At 38.7% G+C, this 26,491-nt stretch overlaps 2 protein-coding genes across 2 annotated transcripts in view; one reads left to right on the forward strand and one right to left on the reverse strand.

The window, feature by feature from the left end:
* The window catches only part of ipo11 (importin 11), a 111,779-nt gene extending 102,004 nt beyond the window's left edge, over window positions 1–9,775 (reverse strand). The window contains exons 1-3 of the mRNA XM_040154581.1: window positions 9,610–9,775; window positions 5,703–5,852; window positions 2,525–2,625 (exon numbers count right to left, since the gene is read on the reverse strand). Coding sequence (XP_040010515.1) covers window positions 2,525–2,625; window positions 5,703–5,840 — 239 coding nt within the window. The 5' untranslated portion in view covers window positions 5,841–5,852; window positions 9,610–9,775. The remainder of the gene's footprint in view (window positions 1–2,524; window positions 2,626–5,702; window positions 5,853–9,609) is intronic.
* Window positions 9,776–11,061: 1,286 nt separating this feature from the next.
* hsd17b3 (hydroxysteroid (17-beta) dehydrogenase 3) lies at window positions 11,062–19,303 on the forward strand. The gene is made up of 13 exons (XM_040154582.1): window positions 11,062–11,239; window positions 15,296–15,342; window positions 15,698–15,773; window positions 15,923–16,030; window positions 16,177–16,244; window positions 16,904–16,948; window positions 17,294–17,328; window positions 17,456–17,537; window positions 17,621–17,686; window positions 17,823–17,972; window positions 18,099–18,231; window positions 18,559–18,610; window positions 19,110–19,303. Exons 1-13 carry the CDS (start codon window positions 11,089–11,091, stop codon window positions 19,165–19,167), a joined length of 1,071 nt encoding a protein of 356 aa, XP_040010516.1. The 5' UTR covers window positions 11,062–11,088; the 3' UTR covers window positions 19,168–19,303.
* The last annotated feature ends 7,188 nt before the right edge of the window (window positions 19,304–26,491 follow it).

Consider the following 26,491-nt stretch of genomic DNA (forward strand, 5'->3'; position numbering starts at 1 on the left):
TGCAAACCACAGACTTTAATATGGTTAAGATATGAATGTGATATCAATCTGCCAAGTTGTTATAGGATCAATTAAATCCCTGCGTAACACTCTATAGAACAGGACCTGCCAGCTGCCTGATTTAATCAGTAAGCTTTGGATAAACCCCCTGCTCTTCTCCAAATCACATCTTGTAGTCTGCAACATGAGTTTTCACAAACAGAATAGGGGTTGTGCAAAGTAGTTACAATATGAATTTGTACATAAATCCAATATTTCAGAAAATAAATAATTTTCTTCTCTCTATTTCAACTGCTGCTGAAGCTAGACACGAATGAACCACACTGTAACCCAGGCAGGGAGAGAGGAGATATGGGGGCAAAAAACAAGTTTGTAGCAGGGAGAGTGTTAATTAGTGAAACAAGATTCACTAGGCACACATATTTTGGGGTGTGTTGGATGTGTGGGATGTGAGTAAAGCAAGCTTTAAAAGAATATGGGGTGAAAAAGGATCTGAGGATCTGAGACCAGCTAGAAGTGTTGATATCTTTAAACATAAACTTAAAACCCACCTCTTAGCCTAGCTTTTTATTAAAAAATTTTACAGTCATTATTTATTTTATTCAGTCATTTATATACGTGTTTTTGATGTTTAACTTTCTCTTACCTCTTATTTGTTATTGTCTTTTATCTATTTTACCGGGTTTTTGTTCATTTTTGAATCTGTTTTTATATGTTTTAGTGATTTTATTAATATGCTTTTATTTCTCAGGTGGATCAGTTTTACTGTTTTCATTTGTACTGTCTTAGTATCTGCTTGTCAGTCATCTGTAAAGACCTCTGAATTGCACGAGCCGGTAAAAAAAGACGCTATACAAACAAAATGTTATCAACGGATTGATACTGTTGTTTACACATGGATTATAATTAATATAAATTAAATTCTGATTATTCCAAGATTATGTACAAATGGCAGGCCTGGGCACAGTTGTGGATGTCATTAATAAAAAAGAATGAGAGTGGGTTTTTAAAATTATGAAAAAGCAGTTGACCTTTTTCACAGCAGATGTTTGGACTCCCCACAGCAGAAAAAGTGCTAATAACTAATAACATTACTGATGGCTTCATTACACATAAGTGACTTAGTAAGCCGCCATTACTTATTTTTTCATATATATTTTTTATCTTTATTTTTATTAGTTACGCATGTGCTTTTTCAGCAGCACAGTATTAAAAGGTATATTCAGTCAGTATCACCTACTACTCTTTAACTGGTTTCTCTGTTTTCCAATTAAAAGCCATTTTAAAAACAGTTAAAAAAAAAAATAATAAAGCTGTCTTAGGGAAATATCAGAAATTCTCCTTTTCGTGCCAGCCGCCGTCTCAGAGATGTCAGTGTCTGAGTTTGATTAACAGCAGCTGGCAGACTGCCATAGTTGCTGGTGTGACACTGTGGAAATAAGAGACAAAGTAAACAAACGTGTACTGTAGCCTACATGACATGGGCCGACAGTGTGTTATAAGTGGTATTGAACAGTAAGGACCACACCAGCATCTAACCAGACATTTCAGAGCTTATATAGACTAATCGACTAATAGAGAAAATAATTGGCAGATTGACTAATAATGAAAATAATTTAGTTGCAACCCTTGTTGCAATGCATTACTCTAAATCAGATTAATTACAAAATAAAAATGCTGTGTAATGTCGCCTATGCTTTGTATAGCAGCACCTTATGCATTGTGCTGTTCCATGCAGTATTCTACTCGTGGATTAATGACATATGGTCCAAAAGTAACCGCATAAATAACGCAAAGACGAAATACCCCTTCAGCACTCCAGCAAATGAAATTCAGTTTACTGAATTACTCAGAAGAGTAAAACAACTTTGGTAGGAGGGAAAAATATGGAAAGAAAGAAGAAAATAGCAATAATCTAAAGAAGTCAAAGAATGGCCACAGTGTGCTGAGGCAGAGTTGATAACCTCCGGCCAGCCACTGTCCTGCAAATTTAAGAGCCACTGTTTAGTTGAAATCTAACAAAAGACAGCTAGTCAGGTACCCAAAACAGACCATAGGCTTTGAATGCTCAAAGCCGATCTACCACCAGACAAAAGAGACACAAAGGAATAAACTAAGTATAAAATCAGAATACAATTATATGAATAATCAGGACATACAGGTAAAAAAGAGAAACAAGAAAGCTGTGAAAAGTGGTGGAGCTGCAGATGGTGGAGCTGCAGATGTAAGCTATAACTGGTAAAAGGAAAGACAATAGAAAACTGAACACAATGAGGAATAGAGACAAAACAGAAAAATGCAACTACAAATCTGTAACAAAAAAGATCTGAAGAGAATGACAAAGCCTCAAAAACAGGCAGAGAGATGAAGACTGGTGAATAGAGACGGAGTAAGAGTGAATGAGAAAATTAATGAGAGAATAAAGATGAGCAGGAGAAGAGAGAAGAAAAAAAAGCCTAAAGATCGAAAAGTGATAGAAAAGGCTGACAGAAATGGGGAACAAGAGAGACAAGTAGGCACTTACTGAGGTGCTACTCTCCTCCAGTATCTGTCAATGCCATTTTTGAAGTACAGCACGGCCAGCCACCTGACATTCACATCCAGCATGTGGTTGTTGAAGATATTCTGTGGGGAAAAAAAATTGTATATAAAGCATATAAGCGCGCATATATTTTTTCTTAGCTAACACTGTTTCGTTACCTTAAATAGCTAATACCTGGGATTTAAGGATGGACTCAGTTTAATGATGTGTGACAGCTCAGACTACACTAGAGAAAAAAAGAGAAACAACTCTAACCAAACTGAAAAATGATGACACAGAAGTGGTGCCATCAAGCCCCACTTTAAGGGGCTGCTCCATTAAAACACAGGGCACGTCAACATTGAAGTTGTACACACAAATGTAGTTTTAAGTCTTATAAGTGCTAAAATTTCTGATCTGCTAAATGTTGCCATAGCCCTCGAAAATCTGGCTGACTACTGTCACAGCGTTCTCAGAGTCATTCACCTATTCACTGCAAAGGCAGGAGCTCCATAAAGCGAAGCACAGTAATATCAGAGATTGAAATCTTGGCTCTCACATTTTCAGGTTTAGGTGGTGTGGAAACAAACTTCTGTTAAATGAAAAAGGGTTTCAAGTTTCATTTTTGCCTTAATATGGATATACGACATCTCTCTATTGTATCAAGGGAATAAAAGACAATTGGCGGATCTGCAGAGTGTAACTATTAACTTGAATATGCTAATTAAAAACCTATTCATTGCTACTAAACTTTTATTAGATGTACCATTAGATGTGCAACTGGAATTTAGCTGGCCTTGCTGAAATTTGATTTACTGATGCTGTCTCTCCTGTACCACATCTGTAGCTAGGTACAGAGATATAATTCTCCAACACAGAATGAAAAAGGGCATATTACACACCATGGCTTAACTGCTTTGGACTCTGGCATTAATGGCAGCTACAGAAAATGAAACATAAACCCGATTTTGTCTGCAACATTTTCTGAAATGTCAAAGGATCTGTGACTCCAGCAAAAACACTAAACAAGGAGTCAAAGATGATCTAGGACAGGATTTTGAAACAACCACACCCCCCAAACATCCCCATCACTGGGCTACAACTAGAGCCTCGTATTTTTAGCCTATATTTGTTTACATTTTGGCAAACTGGAACCATTTAAGGTATGTTGATTTTGGTAAAAGCAGTTCCTGTTTGTAATGTACCTATTAATATATGAGTAACTATCACTGGATTACTTTCATAGTGAAGAAACCTTAAAAATATGAGGATTCTCAGGCAAGTTCTGGAGTTACAGGGAGCATCTTTTTTTACGATTTCTATGTGGACTTATGGAAGTTTATGGACGTTTATGGAAGTATGGGATGATGAAATCCTCTAAGTGTAAGTCACACTGAATCTCAAAATATGTGTATTATGTCTATGTTTCCACATTTGACTGAGATATGACTTCGAGAAGGAGTATAATTCTGACACAAGTTGCAGCAATCAGGTGTCAAGGGTTTTTAAAGTACATTAATTCCCTCCATGAGCTGTGTTCCACAGCAACTGTTGCAGCCCAAACTACCGACCGTGTAGATAAGCGAGCCAAACTATAATAACTAACTTCTAGTTGTTTAACAACTCTAGTATGCACCTGTCGCTTTCAGCTCACGCAGTATATTTACCTGCATCTTAGGCTACAGTTGAATTTAAATAATAAATAAATAAATAAATAAATAAATAAATACCACACAGCCCCTTATACTTTATATTCTAAATTGCTGATACTGTGTAAAAATTACATGATTAGCAAGAAGTCAGACAAATGAAATGCTACACATGCTTCAATTAGTTTGATTCAATTTCATATTTGTGGATTGGGTGCTTGAAAATGTATCTCCTAAGATCTACACTGACTTAAACAGGAAAGAATAGAATTTAAAATCCTCATCCTCCTCACCTACAAATCCCTTAATGGTCAGGCACGACCCTATTTTAAAGAGCTCATAGTAATATTAACCCACTGGAACACTGCACTCCCAGAACACAGGCTTACTTTTGGTCCCTAGAGTCTCCAAAAGTAGAATGGTAGGCAGAGCCTTCAGTTATCAGGCTCCTCTACTGTGGAACCATATTCCAGTTTGGGTCCAGGAGGCAGACACCCTCTCCATGTTTAGGAGTAGGCTTAAAACCTAAAGCTCAGGCTTGGATTGAATCACCCCCCAGTTATGCTGCTATAGGCACAGACTGCCGGGGAACTTCCCATGATGCACAGAACATTTCTCTCTCCCTTACTTTTGTGCTTTCTCGTCTCTATCCTCTCTCTTCCTGTCGCTTTCTGCAGGTATTTCTGTCCCTGGTGCTGCAGAGTCTGGATCTGTGACTGCAAAGCACCTACTGCCCCCATGATCCTGCTCAACACCCACTGCTTTGATTATTATGATTAACATTATTACTATATTATTATATTATTTATTATCACATTTAGTTTTATTAGTGATTATTATTCATTCTATTATTATAATTATTAGTTTTATTATTAGTTTAATTATTATTATACATCTTTATGTGGTACCTGTACTGTGCTAGTGAATATACACCAAAAGTTAGGTGTTGGTCAGGGCAGAGAGGATGACTGTACACCAAGCTCTGTTGAATTATTTTATTGTTCCACTGACTTTTCAAACACACTTGGTCTTATACATTGAAAAAGACCAAGTGTGGTTAAAACATCCGTGAATAAATTTTAATAGAACTATACAATGCAGATTTGAGAACACCTTTAACACAAATCAATCCCCTGCTAGCTGCTCTACACTCCGCACACTCTCCCCGTTTCTCTGCCTCTCATAATCTTGCGATTTGTTAACGTGATTACAGTTATTGTGTAACACTGCCAAGATGAATTGTAACACATGAACACAATATATAACCACTCAATCTGCTATTGCTATGCAAAATATTCCTGTCCTATTAATGGCTAATCTAAAAGGAAAGACTCCCCTATCACAGTTTGAATTAAGGTACATAAAAACTCAGAACTTACTTAAAAACTAAAGCACATTAAAAATTAACACAAAACCAACGACACCCTGCTTTCTGCAAAAATACACCACATTCATTAACACCTCCATTTATTAGAGGTTTAATAGTTTTAACTACAGCAGACTTAATACAATTATTTGATATCATCCCTCACCAGAAGGACTGAGTAGAAGCCTGGCTGGGTCTCCCACTGTCGTAGCTGCTCCTCCGCAGGCTTCAGCACAGCTGTGTCCTGACTGGTAGCTTGGGTTAAGGCCTGCAGCACCACTGAACTGGCACTGTCCATATCCATAGCTGGATATATCTACAGGGAAATATGAGAGAGTAATAGGTAGAGGAAGAAATAGACAAATCAGAATTTCCTTGCTCTTGTTGTGAAAAGTAAATAAAAAATAAAACAAATAAAACTTTTAAAAAGGTTTCCCCCATAGGAAAAAACAGCACAATAAAACATCAACTGAGGGCTGATGGAGTCAAGTTACAGCTACAAAAAATGTCCGAACAAGGAATTGTCTTTTTTACTTTGTCCGGCTTTCTCCCTTTTTCCCACATTTTATTATAGATCAAACGGCACTGAAATCAATGTCAACCATTGTGAAAAAGAAACAAATCCTTCTGAATAAAGAAAAGCAAACCTGATAGAAAGACTGGCAGTCATCTCTACCAGAAAAAGAGCTGTTCAATGCCACAGATACTATTCAAGCATCCCAGCTTCATAGGTCCAAAGGTGTTTTCAGCAGTACCTGAGTCAGTACCTCAGACACCTCTGTGCCTCAACAAGGGGATTCTTGGATTGAATAACAGACCACTGCCTAAACAGACCTACTTTAGGATCACAAATCCTTCCTTCCTCATAAGGTCATTCATATCTCAACATTTCCAGAGGTGTTTGTCAATAATAGGATAACTGATGAGAAAAAAAAAAACGTGGTTGTTTATTTCCCCCACTACAAAAAGGTCAAGTAGTATTCTTCAACTCTGGGTAAATTACCAATGGTTTCAGAGAATATCTCAGACAAGTATGAGATGAAAAACTTAACTAATAATAAAAAAAAATAAAATAAAATAAAATAAAAAAATAAAATATATATAAATATAAATATAAATATATATTATTTATGTTTGTCAACTAATCATTTCAAGAAAATGCAGTCAGGAACTTGCAGAAGCAGTTCATTCCAGATACAAATTGCACCTTTTCACAAACCAGCCAGTTTATCTTAGTGAACATTTAATTTTCTCAAGCAACTGATTGTCAAGAGAAACTCATCTATGACCCCAGCAGAGGTACTGTGATGGAAGGGAGCTGTCACGATTAAGTTTCATTAAGAGTGGGGGAAAATATTGAGCAAGGCTGCCATCTACAGGCCAGACACAAATATTCATCACCATGATCCATTGTGTGTGTTTCTGTAATTGCTTGTGCATTATGGCCAAATCCACACAAGGAGACAGCAGTAGTGCTATGGACACACCTGCTGTCACATAACAGAGATTGATTCTTTAAATGAACTGTCCATGACTTATTAATTCAGTGACAAATCTATTAGGAAGACTCTGAAGCTTTTTCTGTTTTAATGGTGTGATTGTAGAAAGAGTAGCATCAGTATATTCTAAATGAGATTAATGAAGGACTCTTATGTCTCTGGTGGCCATCACATAACTCTTGCTGTGAAGAAGCCTCCACAGGGATCATTTTCCATGTAAAAAACTTAAAAATTAGAAGCCAACATACTCTTGCATGTAAAAACCTACTCCAGGCTTCTGAACCGACTCTGCCATGTATGCAGATGCATCATCAATTCATCTTCCATTACTGGTGATCAAACTGAAAAGTTACATATAAATTCAGCAGAAAGAGGTACAAGTGCAGCAGAGTCCAGACAGCCAGACAGAACTGGGCTGATCCTCAACTACTGAGTTACTCAGTTGGTAAAGAAATGACAAAAAGTGGCCTAATGTGGAGGAGTCAAAGACATGCTTGTAATGACACATATGATCAGAAACCTGGATAATCTTAAACTTGTATATAGGGGGATATGAATAACCAGGTATCTTCATGTTCCATGTAAAAAATCATAACCCGAATATGATAAAAAAGATTCATAACTCAGAGACTATTATTCATATAAACATACTTAGTGATTATAGCCTTAAAGTATGCCTTGGGCTGAGCAAAGTTAACATTTTCACATTGTGATTCTGGCATCACAATCACTAAAAAAATTATTGTCTATGATATTATAATCCCATTATTTAATACATGTATGTGGGGTAGTTGGGCAAAACACATTCATATAAAAATAGCAGGAAAATCCACACTGAAGCGCAGTAAAAGCAATTGCTACATTTGACTCACACAAGAACAAAAATTCACCTATTTGGCTATATCTGGCTTTGTTGCAGAGCCAAAAAAACTCATTAGTAAATATAACCAAGACTTGCATAGGACAGACGATCAATTAGGACTTAAATTTTCTTCTTTCCGCCTTAACCTGTTTTGTTTCTTTCCATTCCTACTAGGTTCTGCGATTTTTTTTAAATCACATTGACAAGTATGAGAGAGTTTCTACCTTGTAGTATTAACTGCAATAGTCTGCCCAGAGTTCCTGTGCATGATGGCACCGTCAGTGTCAAAACTGCATCAAACCATCTTTAACTGGTGTAGGAGGATATCCATACATTTGTATAACATACACATACAGTAGAAATATGGTCAGGTATTCTTGGTGCTGCTTTTCTGGCTGTCCACTAGATCTTTAATTTCATAGGCCTCTTTCACTGCAGACATTTTGACTCGTCATGGTAGGAGAAGCACACGTGTTTATAATAAAAATTAACAATGGCTCGTTCTATTAAAGTGTCCCAGTAAGCCGGGACAATGTGACAGTGAGCCAGCATGCGCGATACCAGGACCCAGAAAATAGAGCAGCTAGATGGAACTCAGCCATCATTAATTCCATTATTTACACCAGGGCTTTTTTTTCCCTATTTTGACATAAAGATGTCCTCTGTGGAAAAGGCCGATTGCCTGTGTTTTACATAGACTGTGCTGTGTAATTTCAGCGCAGCATGTCGCATCTGTGCACCTGTCATTCCCCTTTCATACTGTGTTTTGACCAGGACAGATATGCATATATTTTCACCACGTGTGCTAAAAATTCACAACATGAAACTTGATTGTTGACGGTCGGCTGTGACAGTCTGCGTAGCAACTGTGAAAACTGTGTAACAGGTAGCTTGCTAACATACGGGGTAACACCGACATTTTAGTATTGTTGCTGTATCTTAGCTACACCTCTGTGAACGAACCTGCCAAGTCAACGCGGCGTGCTGGGGGTCTTATCCGACGTTAGCCAGCTCATGTCTTGTGTTTTGCATATGCCCTGGCCTCTGCCGCTAACACTAGCTAGTTGTGAAAAGCTGAGTGACCAAGTAAGCTAGCGGCAACATAACTTTATCAGCTAAAGAACGCTAAACGCCGATAGCGTTAGCTGTACCAGCTAAAACGTCATCTGCGATGAGATTAAAACAGATTTGATTAAAGCTCAGTTTTCCTCTGCCTGGCCTAATAACATTATACAGCTGGGTGCGTTATTGGGTATCTCACACCACAGAAATGTTATGATGATTTTAACATCGTGACACATCACATCTGCTAAGAAACGTGTCTATTAAGTGGATTCGTTTGTTTTTGAAGCGCACAGAACCAAAATAAACTCAGTAGTAAGTGGTCAGAGTGAAGCAGAAACAGAACCGTTACACTTAATTCACCATTGAGTTTTCATTTGTTCTGAAATATTCCGTGTCGTCCAGCTCGTTTTAGTGCCCCCCCTCAGCGTGTCATCTGTTATTAAAATACGACAACCGCCCATTCAGTAATGGTAACAGGCGACACTGAGTTCCCAAATCGTGCATAACCAAAACACCAAAGCTAACTTTGGGCTAGCTACCAAGCTAAACTTATTCAACGCGAAACCGAGGGCCGACAACGTCCGCAATATCGAATAACGCCTATCCTCTGATAATTAAGCAAAAGATAAATATGAAACTAGACTCACCTAAAGGAATGACGGCAGGAAAGCAGAATCTATAGTTAAAACAGTGGCTGCTAAAGCTCTGCCAGTGGTAATGTAATGAGAGATGGAAACACACGCTTGGAGGAATGGCGCGAGCAACACGGCAGGCGCGTGCTGATGACGTGTGCGGTGAAGCAGACAGCTGTAGATTAACGTGCAGGTATCATTCCTATTCCTATTCCTATTCCTATTCCTCCTCCTCCTCCTCCTCCTCCTCCTCCTCCTCATCATCATCATCATCATCATCATCATCATCATCATCATGATCATCATCATCATCATCATCATCGTTTTTTGGTGTTTGTTTTTTTTTTTTTTTGGAAACAACCCATATAATTGACAGAATCTTGGAAAGTGTGTATTGTTTCGTTTAGCAACATCTTTGAGATTTATCCAATTAAGAAAACTTATTAACACAACATGTACGCAAAAAGTATGGTTGGCGTATGCAATTAACCTCCCCTTACTCACCGAGGCTTACTCTCGTTAACCAGGTTTTATATTCATAAATTTGACTTCGCGTTGTGTGACAACTGCAGCCCTGCTCACTAGTTCTTGCCTACCTGATCCTGACCATTCCCTGTACCTGTTTTTGCCTTTCTGCTCCTTGCCTGATTTGTATGCCTTCTCTGACTGCCTGTCTGTTACTGACCCTGCCTGACCTAAGAGCTTTTTGACTTTACCTGCCTGTGCCACAAGTCTTGTTTTTGAGTCCAAACTTCAGTGTCAGAACCATTACAAATTGACCTTGTGGCAAATAATCATGCACCCACCAGTCACCAAGTGGCTTTTAACAGGGGCTCTATAGGACCAGCACAAAATAACTAGCTGTTTTAGTTTTAGTATGTGCATGTATTAACACACAATACAGAAAAGAAATAGCCTGCTCAATGCAAATGTGGCCTTATATGTGTCCCATTTCAGCAACTCTCAAATTCAAACTCACAAATTATTTTGGACTTTTTCCCACTATCCGATGTGCCTCTGTTGAAAATTGGGAAATAGCCCAAAATCATAAATCTACCTAAAAGGCCAGTTTCACTGGCAGCCTGCAACTGCAAAGTGAGTACTTTGTACTTATGTAATGCTATTTTTAAAAGTAGTAGATATTTAGTTATCATTATAGTTAGAGCAAAAAGTTATGGTATTTAGGTTTTGAAAGTAGAAATCATTACCCCTGAATTCCTAATGATTGGGTTTCTAAGAGATCACTCTTGACATGTTTTCAAGTGGAACCTCGGGAGCTAAAAAGCATGCGATTTGTGATTTATTTGTGTGTGTGCTTGTGTGTTTGTATCCAAGTCAGAGGTAGAGCGAGATCTTCTTAATCTTGAAATGGGAGTGTCCTCTGGCAGAATAACACCCTCCTCCTGTCATTCTCTACCTAACGATGAATCACTCTCTCAGAGCAGGCACAAAGGAGGAGAGGTTTAAAGCTGGGGTTTATTGTGCCAGAGAAGCATGGATTCAATGGAGCTGTTTTTCGTCTCTCTCGGTGCTGCAGTTGTTGTCTACTATGGAGTGAAACTGCTATTTTTCAGTAGGATGCTTTTCCCAAAACTGTGGTTTCCACTGTCAAAGACATTCTTCAGCTCTATGGGAAAGTGGGCAGGTGAGCTGTGTGTGCAGGCCCGTGGGCGTGTGTTTGCTGTATGTCAGATGTACAGTAGGTAATACTGTGGCTAATAAATGCTCTGACTTTAATGGATGGGATGTCTAGCATCAGGACAATTTAGATGTTAGCCACATTCATAACTAAAGTTTTAATACTTTTATTAATAAAACACAACTTTTGTGTATTTATATGTAACTATTATGGTCATATGAGTAATCCAATATGTATGAAAGTAAATGTTTCAGAATATGCCTGTACATGAAAAACTGAAAAAACGCATTACCTCACTTGAGTGAGCTTACCATTGGATGATGAATATTTAACTGCAAACGTGTAAGGAAGAAGATTTTCAAGTACTGGATTTGTTCAGACTTCTCCCTGTTACACAATACCACTCACACAAAGCCACTCTTGTGTAATGGTTTTACTGAATAACCCCCACTGTGTTATAACCTAATTACAACTGAGAGCACACAGTCAGCTCTGGCTTGTCCCTCAGAACCTCAGAGTTTGTGTCTCCTTCAGAATTGAGTCTTATAAATTTCAAGTGTGTGTCAGTGCCTTTGGTTTAATAATGTGTGTATTTCAGAACAGTGGATGGGTGCTTGTGTCAGGAATATTAATTAAGACATGGTATTCATAATGACGTAAAATCCTTAAAATACAGCATTACTGGTTGAAATGGGTGTCATTAGGATGTTATTGATACATACACATATCAGTACTGATAGTGCTTATCAATAATGATACTTATTGATAATACTCTGCATAATTCTGTAAAACATGTTGTGAAAATATTAAACTAGGTTAGAATGGTCTGAATACAGATTATTATTGTCTAATTGTTCGTTTAGTTCACCCAATGTTATATAACTAATGTTATATACAACATGCGCATGTATTTCCTGTAATGTAATACTTCCTGTGAAACTATGTCTACAGGCGCATTTGACTTCTAATGAGGGATTTTTCTAACCTAAAGTTTTTTATAAGCCAAGCAGTTTAATAATATGCAATTTGCTCTGGTTATTGTTAAACATAACATAAAGTTAGTTGCAAATGGCAGCCACTCAAGACCACTGCTTGGACTGATAACTCTAAATTTCAAAAGGACAAGAAGCAATTGTTTGGTTGTTGAGCAGCTCTAATAATCAGATTCCAGTAACATTTAACCATACAAGTCACTCGTGGGCAAACAGGTGGCACAGGGGTAAAGTTCTACAGTAGCAGTCTTTTCTACCGTTCTTGAGCTCAGCTAACAATTTGTCGGACAGATTACCCAGCTGTCTGATTTTAAAGTTCCATCCATCCATTTTTTATACTTATCCTAGTTTTCGTTGATGGCAGCAGACTGAGCAAAGTGGCCCAAGTGTGTCTCCCATCAGCCAAGTCTTACACCATTTCCTGGGGGATACTAAGGGAACACGATCGCTGGGTGTGATGGAATATGTAATCCCTCCATTGTGTTATGTTTGGCAAGGGATTTCCTCCCATCTGGACATGGCTCCACTGGGAGGCATCCTGGTTAGATGCCCAAACAGTTCATCCTATCAATGTGATGGAGAAGCAGTTCTAAACTGAAATTCTTTCCAAATGTCTGACTTCCTCACCCTGAACCTGAGGGTGAGCCCAGACACCTTGAGAGTGAAGAACATTGTTCATTCTTTTGGTCACTAGCCAGAGCTCTTGATCATATGTGAGTGTTGGAATATGGATGGGCTGGTAAATTAAGAGCTTTGCATTCATAATCACATCCCTCCTCACCACAGCAGTCCAGTAAATTCCCGCAGCACCGCAGATGCCGCACAGATACCAGCCTCATGCTTCCTGTCACCCTTATTTATGACCATGAGATACTCCGGGACCTTTAGGGACACTTGAGCTCCATCACATGGAGCCACAACCAAGTTGCTTCAGACCTGGAGGTACTGACCATCATCACAACTGCTTTGCACTCAGCTGCAAGCTGCCCCAGTTTCTTACAGCAGTTCAAACATACTGAGGTCACCAAGCTGGGTCTTTACTGTATGACATTGTATCTAAACATTTTTTATATATATGCATATGTGTGTGTGTCTATATATATATATATATATAGACACACACACATATATATATATATAGACACACACATATATATATATTGGGCATTTAATGCCTTTATTAGATACTGACAGTAGAGAGATGACAGGAAATGAGGAGAGAGTGAGATGGGGCATAACATGTAGAAAAGACCCCAGCTGGTTGTGAACGGGGGACATTGCAGTTCATGGTCAGCACCTCAACCTCTAGGGCACCAGGTTGCCCCTCTATCTTATAGTTATTACATAGTTCTTCATTGTAATTATGACTTAGTAGCTCATATCATAATATCTTATCTCTAATGTTAAATTAATATTATGTAATGCAATTATAGATTAGGGAATACAAAACAAATACAAATGTTTAATATACTATATTTTGACAAAGATTTCAGAATAAATTAGTAAAAACCAGATAATAAAGAACACTAGAGTGAGATGAGTCAGAAATATTGCTTATCAACTATTTCCAGAATTCCATGACTTGCAGCTGCTTTCAGCTGCTTGCAGCTGCTTGGCAGGGGTGTCAAAAATGTTTGGAACAAAGAGTTACGGGATATTTTAGTTATGAGGGAATGTTGAATCAAGAACAGATTTCTTCAAGAGAGGCTAAACATGAATTTATTTTTTAATCTCAGGGACCAGTCACAGGGATATTAAGTGACACCCACAGACATAATTTCTCAATTACCTTTAGTGGTATCCAACCATGCACATATTTTTAGTTCTATCGCTGAGATTTTTGCCATCAACACAACACAATGGAGGTTATTGGAATATTGTTTTGTGATGCTCCTGTATTTAAAAAGTAATTGAAATAATTCAACAGTAACATCTTTTTGCAGAGTAGGGGTTTCCATTACTCTGGATAATCCAAAGAATATAATTTCACGGTTTTCTCTTTGTTATGAGCATGATAATGAAATTCATCTCATTCACTTCCATTTTATACAGGTGGCAGCACAAACTGTCAGGCTGTCCATGTATGAAGCCATCACACGCATATTTAAAAACTGAAAGATTTCAGTACTATAGTTACTAGTGGTAACAGCAAATGCAGTTTACTGCTACAGGTCACAGAATACTGGGGGCAACAAAACAAACTTTTTCAGTTTTATAAAGAAGTCAAGCATTAATTAGCCTTTTTCCATCATTCTGTGAATAACCATGAACTAATTTTACGCTGCACACAGCATGAGTGTGCGTACAGCAGGGATAGATGGTGACTTCGCAGACGTTTATTGAAATCAACATCTTTGAGATTGCCACTTTAAGATCTGTGTTATTTTTCTTTTCCTGTTAGTCAGATGGAAACATTCAAGCATCAGTTTTTAACCAATTTACAAGTTTGGCGTTAGCTAGTTAGTTCCTGTCATTTCAGCAGGCAAAATTGTCAGTGGGCTTTTGTGTATGTTTGTCTCAATCAAAGGACCCCTTGTTTAAAACACTACCATGAATTTAAAGGTTTTGGAGCTTAGACCTTTGTCACCTGACGCTGATTTCCTTTTCCCACAAACAAAAGAGTGCACACACATTTGTCACTAGCATTCAGTCTGTTTATTCAACTGAACACATAAAAAAGGGCCAAACTGCTAAGCATTCATTATGCCTTCTCAGATCACTCATTGTCTAACTCCCATGCTGACAGTAGTTTAAACCCATGCATCCCATCCTATCCAAAGTTCTCTTTGATAATCCTAAATCTCCAGAAACATGCAGTTCCTGTTTGTTCTCAGCAAATTCTTTATCACAGGATGGGAACACGCTGTATCAGTACAGTCAGTTAGAACAGGATGGGTGGGGTATAGTGTCAGACACAAATCCTACTCCACCCTCTGTCAGCAGAGGAAGAGAGTTTAGGGTTGTGCAGCTCCGACTCACAGTGCCCCTAGTGTTTAGAATGAAAACTACAGGAGAATTTGACAAATGATGGAATGCATTTATAACACTAATCCCTGCATCCCTGTTGCAGTGGTGACCGGTGCTTCAGAGGGCATAGGAAGAGCATATGCATTTGCAGTAAGTGACTGTTTAAATACAATAGCACTGCTTGTGTTTGCATGTTTGACAAACATTTCTCTACTTAAAACTGAAGTATAGAACACCAAAAGTGAATGCATTTACAAAGATAAAACACCTGTTAAACATTAAAACATTTTATGTGTAATCCAGTCTTTCAATGCAATAAATACATTTTTAATACATTTTTAAAACGCTGTCAACAAAGACTGAATCTGAAGTTCTTTCCTGCCCAACTCATCTTGCAGGTTAAAATATTTACTTTTTAGTTGATGCACATCTGCAAATTTTTTTCTTTGGCAACTTTCATTTTTATTCCTCCTCCTGTCCCCCACTGCACTAATGTATCCCTTAGCTGGCTGAGCAAGGAATGAGCGTGGTTATTATGAGCAGAACCAAAGTAACATTGGACCAGGTAGCCAAGGAAATAGGTAAAAACTTGCTCTCTATATTGACCTGTTTTATTGTGCCTGCTATTAAAAATGGTATCAGATTTACATATGCGCTGATTGTCATATGTAAGAGTACATCAAGAGCAGTATGTTGTTGACCACACGTTTTCTATTTTCATTCTTCATAGGTGATAAAACAGGGCAGAGGGTGAAAGTGATAGTAACAGACTTCATTAAGGAAAATGTCTTCAGTGAAATTGAAGATCAACTTAAGGACCTCAACATTGGGGTTTTAGGTTGGATATTTTTGTATTCTTCCATGAAACGTTTGAAACATTAATTCAGATACACACACACACACACACACACACACACACCAAATGCAAGAAAACAGTCATCACATTTAGAATAGTAATATCAGCTCCTTTTTTCTTTACACCAGTCAATAATGTAGGCATGCTGCCCAGCTTCATCCCCAGCAAATTTCTGGAGTATCCAGAGTTGGATCAGGTCAGTGGTGCCTCAACAGTTATACTACACAAAAAAAAGGCATATTTGCATTCAGTGTTACTCTGCAGAATGCATTGCGTGTATCCTTGTGCTCTAACAAATGTGTTGATGCATTTCCTTCCTCTTAAAACATTTGCAAAGATGATTTTTTTCTGTATTTTAATTCCAGTATATTTTACATCCATGTTCACTTGCTAGCAGTTTTTTTTGCTGGCACATTGCTGCATATCTCATCTTTTACTGCCACCTGTATCAGTGGAATAATGTGAAACCATTGGCAGGTCTGTACATCACATCACACATATGCATGTGCACATGCATGCTGGTCCTCTTGCGCACGCACGAGATAAACGGGGCCAACTCATAGAACAAGAGCTCCCTAGCGCTACTAGAGCTAAAACTAAAACTTCACAGGGAACTTTTAACCACTAACCTGAAGATCGTTTCCATTGGAACCATTTGCATTGCATTGCGATTTGCATTACCAATAAATGAAGTAAGTTTCACATCAGATCTCTTCACCCAAATATTTGTCCTCAGAGGGTCTCACAGACCATCACTTTCACTTCATTGTCTGTATCCAACCCTTCGCATTTTCTGTCCCTTTGGCTATCAATAAAGGTAGCTAATTTGGGACCCATGTTTATTTGTGCTTTCAGAGAATTACAGAAATGATCAACTGCAATGTGAAAACTATGGCCAAGGTAAGAGCATGTATTTGCTTTTAATTTTTTCAAACAAATGAACTCTAAGTGGCTATTTCAAAAAAGGTCTTATACATCATATAGTCTTAGTGACAGGTGTGTAGAATCAAACAAAGAAAGAAAGAAAAGAATCCTGCACACTGTCTATCACTTACTCACTTCTTAACAGTGTTTCGGTCATCAGACCTTCATCAGGTATTGTTCATATAGACAATAGTTCATATAGTTTGATGAAGGTCTGAGGACGTTAATAATGTGAGTACAAGTAATAGAAAGTGTGAGGGGATTCTTCCCAAACAAATGAACTTTGACAACCCTCTGAGCATATTTTCTTTTTTTCTCCAGATGTGCAAAATAATCCTTCCCGGCATGGAGAACAGGTTTTCTACCCATGATTTCTTAATTAGATGTAATGTGTAATACAATAAAAACATCACATGCTGATTAACAATGAGTTTCTGGACACTATTGTAAGAACACAATTGTTTTTCATTTCTGCCTCTACAGGGGGAAAGGGGTGATTGTGAATATTTCGTCTGGAGCTGCTTGTATTCCATTCCCCATGTACACCCTGTATGCTGCATCTAAGGTAAGTAAAGTATCACCAGTACACCTCTAGTCCTCCTAAATTATGTTGTAAAATCACTCATGCTCTAAATCATGTTCCTGTAGGTGTTTGTGGAAAGATTTTCTCAAGGTCTTCAAGCTGAATACAAAGATAAAGGGATCATTATACAGGTACTTTGATTCTTATTGAGAATCCACCTCAAGGTCTTTAAATGAAAGGAAGCGGGGAAGAGTTGTTACTGACTTAAAAGGGATTTTTTTCCCCCCAGTTCGTTTTTCTTTCTCTGTATTCTTCCTGTTTTCTCAGGCAGTGGCTCCATTTGGGGTTTCCACTCGGATGGCAGGTTACCAACAGACCAACATTGTAACTCTGTCACCAGAAGACTTTGTAAAAAGCTCCCTGCAGTACCTCAGAGCTGGAGACAAAACATACGGCAGTATCTATCACATAGTCATGGTAAAACTTCCTTATAAACAATGATATTGATAATAATAATGCCAAATAATGTCAAGTAACATGACAGGAGACTGATTTGTCCTTGTTTTTATTGTTGTGGGTGTGTGTATGGATGTGGGCACACAGGGCTGGTTACTGCAGTCTATTCCTCTGAAGGTTCTCTATGCAGATTCTTTGCTACACAGCCTACAAGACTATGTCAAGACGAGAGCAGCACGTCAAGCATCCATCTCTGCATCAAGTGCAACTTTTGAAAACGGTAGAAAGAACTAAAAGGGAATAGTAATTGGGAGTCTTTTGGCTCAAATATCCCTCGCTGTAAAAAAAATTATTATCATGGAACTGGTGTTGAGCAATTTAACTTTTCTGATTCTCATTTAAACACAGTGATAAATGCTGTAAGTTTAGAAAGTAGCATTATTAGATACTGTGGTATGCAATAGTATACAAAGTTTGCTAGTTAGTTTGTGGGTAAACCATCCCCCAGGAAAGCACCTTTATGAATTATATTCTTTTTTTTTCAATTCTTAATGTTTAATGTTTAAAATTTAGAGGGATTGATACTTCTGTTTTTATTGCCATTCAGCAACATCATGCCCCCAAAGTGGTACAGTTTCACAATGCTGTGGCAGTGATGTGTAAGTTTTACTCAAATTTATTTGATGATGATGATGATGATGATGATGATGATGATGATGATGATGATTATTATATTATATTATTTACTTGTCTTATTTGTTAACCCATCTGCTCTATGCTATTGTTGTAAGCGTAGACATTAATAGAATCTTATCTTTATATAATTTGTTGCCTGTTTGCCCCTTTGCATATTTGTTTATATTTCCTTTCACATATTTCAATGTATATGTTAAGTAAGTGAGTTATATTGTAATTGTAGTTGCAAATGAATTGATGCTAAATGCTGAGTTGACTTTTTTCCTCGGTGACAGACAAAATTTATGAGCTAGAAGCCATAACATGTCTTGACATTTCATTCACAACCCATACCCATATCAGAGTATCTTAAAAAAAAAAAAGATCAGAAAAATCCTCAAACCTTTACTTCTATAAACCCCCAGACAGGGATGTAAATGCAATAAACTAGATGATCTTAACATTAATTCTGATTTCTTTCAGAGCTGAAATTAAAACGACATGCTTGGACTCAAGAAATATGGCTATTCTTTGTTGCTGACAGGTTTGTGTGTCTATGTGTGTGCCCAGTTCCCCATAGTCATACATCATTGTAGGGGAATATGAGTGAAAAGAGTCTGGCGCCTTATCTGATGAACTGAAGGAACTATCCAGTTCTGTTACCCCCCCCCACACACACACACACCTGTAACTGTCATTAGCAGCCTCCTTCCCCCTCTTAGATGGAAACATTTGATCAGATGACTACACCACCAGATGACTTAGCTATGGTGTCAGTCACCGTTCTGATCTCCACAAAACCAGTTGGGGGCAGAAGAGGATTGATGACCTTCTACCTGGTTCCTGAGAAATGAGAACACACTGGAGGCCTGGGTTTGGTAGCCTGCTGCTTACAGGATGATGTACAGTGTTTAAAGCATACACAAATGTTTCCTCATCTGTGCACGCACATATGCAGAAGCAGACACACACAACCATTTGAATTAGTATGTGCTTCCGAAATGTCCGACCTAAAAGAGTCACTAATCACGGGGTGACCGGGCCGTTGAGACAGCCGTGATGAATTGTCCTCCCCGTGAGAGATAGTGTAGGGAATAGGGAAAGTGGCTTGAGAAAAAGAGAGTGAAGGGAGGTCAGAGGGAAACTGGGTGCGGACGATCCATGCCTGGCCTGACTGTTTGAAAAAGCCAAAGAATAAACATCTTCACATGGCAATAAAATGCAATTTTTTTTATCTCATCTGGTGATTATTGAGGCAGCTACAGTTTGCAACGGTTATAACACTACAAATTATAAAAAACAAAAGTAAAGACAAAAAATAAAACAACAAACCAGCTAAAAATGATTAAAAGCCATTTAAGGATCATCATATAAAACCAAGTCATTAGTAACACTGTAGGTTGGCATTTTATTAATAGGCCATAGTACTTAAAGGAAATGGCAATCACTTATGCCTTCTCTGAAGTGTAATATTTAGCCTTCTTTAGGCAGGGTAAATAACACGTTAGTCTTTTGGATACTTGAAAGATACTGTGATATATTGGTTTCGTTTTTTGTCTCTTGGTATTGATATAATGTAAACAGTAAATCTCTGAATGTACTTTTTTATATATTTTTAAAATTAACAAATGTTTATCTGTAATTGTTTAATCAATTAACGTCCTTTATTGTACCCTTTAGTTGTTTTAAGGTTGAAAAATAATCTTGTTCATATACACTGTGTAGGGTATATCATATAGTCTCAGGGCTGAAATATTCAACCATGTTTTATTGTAAACTTTGAGATCTTCACTTCAATTTCAACAAAGTCCTGTGGGTTTCAACAACGTTTGGCTGCACAGCATGACTTTGTACTGACTGTCCTACTAGGGGGAGAGTGGGATTGAAGAGGTTACGTGACCTCCACTCTCCTAACCAATTCTTGATTTACACTGATCAGCATTTGTACATTTATAAGTTTTTAACTGAAAGAAACACATGATGTGAAAATACAAACTGTGATCGAAACTTTGGTATTTAAACATTTAATGTTACAGATTGTGCGTTCGCCTTATGTTGGGAAACTGATATTACCAGCACATAATCTTCTGGTGTGCCATTATTATACCTAGTATCAGCACCAACATGGTAACAACAAAAGAGTAACTAGGAAATCATTTCTACAACATAACCCATTCAAATTCTGAGATGAAAGGATGTGATTTTATGTCTTTTCCAAAGTGGATACACAATAAACAAACCAAGTCTTAATAAGGGTCAGTTAATTTAAGTGATAAAGCCATTTTTAATATTGCTATCAGCAGTCATAAATTATCATTTCATCCGTGAATCAGAATCAGACCTAGAGGGGCTGTCTGCAGCCAGAGGAAGACTCGTACTTGTCTTTGAAACCTCGACATCTTATCAGTGTGGTTGTGAAATGATCTGAAAAAGCAGCTTACAAATAAACAAACAGAGGGCAAAGACCCTTGTAAAGGTGGTCCTGGACTAAACTATTTGTTTATCACTGAAACATAATGTTTAGGCCATCACTCCTAAGGTCAGCAATTTTCCCTGGGGCAAAGGGGCCGCAATTTGGCATCCAAAGTCTATTTAGATATTGTGTATAAAATGAAATATTGTCAAGATAGTCAGTGTTATTGTTGTGTTTTGTTTTTACTGTGTATCAATTTCTATTTTTACGTCACCTTAAATCATACATTTTCTCAGAGGGCTTTAAAATCTGTACAAGACACAACACACTTTATCCTTAGACCACTGGAAAGCCTATGCAGTTTGTATGACATACTGTAATCTAAAAACAAGGTTTATGATGATGTATTAAAATGTATTCATTTAATTAAAGCACTTTAACCGTGTCACGTGTTCACTGTGTTGTTTCTCAAAAGAAATACTCCTATGATCATTGTAAAATTCAGTGTGGCCACTGGAGGGCACAGAATGTAAAGTTTTCAGAGTGCCTTGTGATTATTGTAATGTGGATATGCTGAGGCAGAACACACACAAACACACGCGCACACACACATTATTTAAACTGATACACTGATTGATGATGTAAGTCTGTATCTTATCAAAAAGCCTGACATACTGAAAGACTGATATTTCTGTAGAGCAGATGGGATATCTGCTGGTACCAATTATGTTACTGCAAAGTCAGGAGAAATACTACTTTGCTTTAAAAAGCAACATTAATTAGAAAAAAAAATGACTCAATAAAGTACAAAGTTCAAAATTAAGTGACAAATCATCAAAATGTCTTCTTGTCAAAAATATTTTTTTAAAATGTAGTTAAATTGCCAGGTCAATTTAACATAATCTCACTACTTTCCGACACTGGGAATTTCCAGAAGATCTGTAATGTTCCTATAGTTGCACCTCCCTCAGAGCCACAGTCTGAGCAGCGCGTGTGTCACCTGCAGCTGAAAACAAATGTTGTTTTCCCCGATCGCTGGGACTTTCCTCACCTGGGGTGCTCTGCAATTTAGTAAACATTATGACACCTTTTAATTTACCATTTTCAAAGTCTCTCATCAAATGAGGTTCTCAGAGTTGATATGTCAATATTACTACTTTCATAATAGCAGGTTATAGGTAGCCAAGATAGTTCTCTTCCTTTAAAGACCATCAATGTGGGAGAACTTTCTCTTCTACATTTGCAGGATAATGGTATTACCATCAGTGGGATCATATTTTAGCACAAATATTAAGTGAAATTGGCTTCAACATGTCCAACGCCTTTAGCAGATGAGAGATTCATTAAGGAAGGGGTCAATGGAAAGTCATTGTTCTTATTTCAATGAATGACTTTTGCTTATGTGGGTGGTCAAGGCTCTGGAGATGGTCTCTTCGTAAAGACTGTGTGTTATGTGTGTGTGTGTGTGTGTGTGTGTGTGTGTGTGTTTGGTGGGGGGGAGAAAAGGAGAGAGGTGCTGCCTTTGAGGATGCTCCCTGTGTGATTCCTCTCTCCTCCCTGGACACTGCTTGCTTGTTGTTTCAGTAAACAGAAGGGTCCAGAGATGATCCAAGACAAGCACACAGCCACCGCAGCCCACCCAGGAGCCAAGGTCAGGACCACTAACCTGCAGGCGCATACACACGCTCACACACTAAAACCCATCTCCTAAATAATTTTCCAGGTTGAACCAGAAGTTTTAGTTTAAGACTGCAACGCATTCACCTTGATGCTTGAGGAAAAAAAATCCAGTGTAATTGTTGAATCAAAATAGCCATTTTCTCCAACACTGGATAATGCTGCTTTAACTCCCAGTTAAAATATCTGAGGGAATTATCAGAAATATATCAAAACCCCAATAGCCAATTAAATACACTGTGCATTTTTGACTCCATATTTCCCTCAGTGGCTTTCTCTCTGAGCGTTTTCCATCTCCTGTATGTACTGTACTTGTCAGTATGACGTCCCAGCATATATATTGTATTTATACAAGATGAAACATTTCTGTGACATAATTACCACCTTGTCTCTCAAACTTTGTTGCTGAATCTCACACAGAGATTGATTTTCACGGAGGAGTTTTAGGGGTAATTATTTCTCACAGGAGTAATAATACCTACCACTTCTCTCCTATCCAGGATGAAGGTCTTTGAAACTCAAGAAGATAATTCCAACCCTTCATCTTTCCAAAAGAGTAGGCTGTCAGGAACGGGCTGCACTGTCAGCGAGGGAAAGCAAGCAAAGATGACGGAAGGGGGAAAGAGGTAGAGGAGACAAAAGAGGATAGAAGGTAGGGAAGAGAAAGTGTAAAAAAAAAAAAAAAGTTTCAGAGAGAGATGGATTGAAAAAGGGCCAGTGACTTCTCTGACGGCCCAGTGCTCACATATGGCTAGGCTTTGCTTGTATAGCCTCACTTCAAGGCGAAGGGCCCTGCAAACATAAACAGTAGAGAGGCTGCAGCTGGAGCGGGGAGGCAGCCGCTTGCTTACTGAGACTTCTCTACACTAAACAATGGATCAAGTGACGCACAGGCGTTTGGCAGTGCAACAGAGACCCAGGCGGGTCAGAAAAGCCTTTCTTCCTTACGTTTATATCTCTGCTCTCTCAATATTTACCCCATGGGAAAACACACAATTTTCCATTCCTTCTCTTCTGAAGGGAGCAAAAGAGTAGACCTCCCTCCATCTCTGTCCCTCCCACCTTCAAGATGGGACAGGGTCGGAGAGGACAAGTGTCTTTTTGTGCAAAATTTGGAAATATGACACCGTATTTTCAACAACTGTACAACTCCGTCTAGAATTTCATCGCTTGCTCATTGCTGGAGCTCCATACAGGTGTTTGGGAATGAATAGGTTTAAGCTTAGTTTTTCACAGCCTCGCCTTCAGTGCAATTCATTGATATTCACATGCACGGCCTATTTCTAGCCATGTTGAGGAGAAGCAAAGAAAATGAGGATTAGTCTCCCTTACTGAGTGTGTTACTGCATAAGAAATTTAGTTTGTACGAGTGTGTGTGTGTGTGTGTGTGTGTGTGTGCATCTGTGGTATATCTCTTTTATGATGGGGCACAATGGGGAACGGAAGGGCCCAGGAGCCAGTGAATTAACCCAAATTACAGCTAACAGTTGCCTGGGTAACTGGATAGGAATGAGGGGCAAATGGTGTGTAATTTCCTAATGAAGGAGGGGGGGGGGCTCTTTTTCACATTTAGAGACCTCCTCAGCCTGTTACCATAACAACAGGAGGACTCTGTACCCCCCTAATGTAATTGTTTGCTTGCTGAGTCACCCAAAAGTTTTTTATAGGACGTAGATACAAACTATTTATCCTGCTCCCTCATAAATACCTATGATGGTCAGTTAAATACATTTAACGATGGTTATGTACAGTTGACCTGAGGAGATTTATACACAAAATATGTTTTTTGAGCCTTAAAGGCCCTGACAACTTTTTTTTTTAAATCAGCTCCTTACAATGAGTGATGGGATCTCACCAATCGGGATTGAGGAACATTTAAATCGGAATTTGATGACTGTTGCTGGGTTGTTTGGCTCCTGTTGATCAAGTAGGATTAAACCACATCCACACAGTCCTGATGCAGCAGAGTAGCCGATTTTTCAAGCGTTCAACTCAAACTCTTAAAGCAACAGTGAAAAGAAAGTTAAATCGCCCCCCCTGATGTGACCAAGTTTCCAAGAGATACAGAATATGTGCACACTGCACAAGGGTATGGCTGCAAGACGGATTTCAATCAGATCCTTCAGATGTGATTGGATGCTCAATGGTGGGAGCAGCTTGGCAAATACAGCGCAATAAGGAGCGGTAACCTCCAACCACACCTCCCACACTTGTGATGTCAGGTCAGGAGGATGACAAAGGGGAAATTAATAAATTAGTTTTTGCTGACTGAGATCATGAGAAACACACCCCTCTGACCCACGGTATCACTCTGCTACCCAATACAACCCACAAGCTAACTGGAAAGTGCGGTACTTTACATTTGAAGCAGAGTTTTCTGGCACATTAATGTTTAATGCATTTGTACAAGAGCTAGTTCTCAATCAGTGACAGTTTGCAGACCTTGTTAACACATTGTTGAGTGAATGTATGGAAACCTGAGCCTGGAGGCCCAGGTCAACATGGGTCAACACTCATTCACAGCTTTTTACTAATCAAATCAAACTAGGTGTCACAGTCTGACTTCTGCAAATAAACCTACAGGTTCAGGGCCGTCAGTTGCTGCTCTGTCAGTCTGTCCAGTATATAACAGACTTACATACACCCTGGCTGTATTGGCACGAAATATAAACAGACTTCTCACCCTGCCCTTGATACAAAGAGACAAGACACTAATGGGAGAACTGGAAAAACACACAGTCTCTTGGTGGTATTTCTGACACGGCATGTTTTAAAATAAAATACAATCATCAGGCTGACTTGAGACATTGTCACTGATCACTCGTTGTGGTTGTACGTCTCACTCCAGATCCTTGGAAGAATTCTGCAGTTAGCATTAAGGATAAGAGAGCTTTGTTTGCCACTGAGCCATGTTAGTTAGCCTCCATTAGCTTCCAACCACCGTCAGTCAGTTGGTGAGCCTTTCTATTGTCAGTCAAATGCTAAGCCTCTCTGCTGTCTCACTTGAACCAGATTATGGCTACAAAAAGACAGATAGGGATCTGCAAATCTCAGTTGTGGGTGAAACAGAGAGAGAAAAGCAGAGAGGGAAGGGTTTGGGGTTGGGATAAGAGAAAGGGCTTTTTATTCTCCTCTGTCTATGATTCGAACAGGTGTGACAAACGTGTGGCCTTAGTATGTGTGGGTGTGTGTGGAGATACTCATGATCTGCCACCCACAGGGTCTACATGCGCATACACAAACACACACACACACACACTTAGTATTTAGCAAGCTGCATGTTTTGTTGAGACACGTAGTCCTTTCTCTTGTTCATTGATAGCTATCGGCACTTTCTCGTTTCTGCTAAAGAAAACATAAAAACTTACACAGAGCAGGTCTCTTTGGGGCTCTATTTACCTCGGCGCAGCAGCTGAAAGAGGTCAAACACAGCTGTGGGGTTCAACACACGCATGCGCGCTCACAAACACACACAAAAAAGTGATTATTTTCATATCACTGTAAAACTATGAGTATGATTTGTCAATAACTTTTTTGGCTTTTTTTGGAGTGGTGCATCACTTTTGCAGAGGTTGATACGCACATCAACTAATAGTGTGAGAGGTTGGGTGAAAGGATGGGTATGAATACTACTCGCCACCCCTCCTCTCCCAGCTCCACTGTCTTCAACTGCTTATTGTTATTTCACTAATAGCGCAGCAGCTTTCACTCTGAGGGGCGTTTGAGCTGAGCAGAGCCACAGACTATCAGATTACTGTGCAGAGAAACCACACCA

Source organism: Xiphias gladius, chromosome 19, assembly GCF_016859285.1.
Source record: "Xiphias gladius isolate SHS-SW01 ecotype Sanya breed wild chromosome 19, ASM1685928v1, whole genome shotgun sequence".
NCBI classification, from domain to species: domain Eukaryota; kingdom Metazoa; phylum Chordata; class Actinopteri; order Istiophoriformes; family Xiphiidae; genus Xiphias; species Xiphias gladius.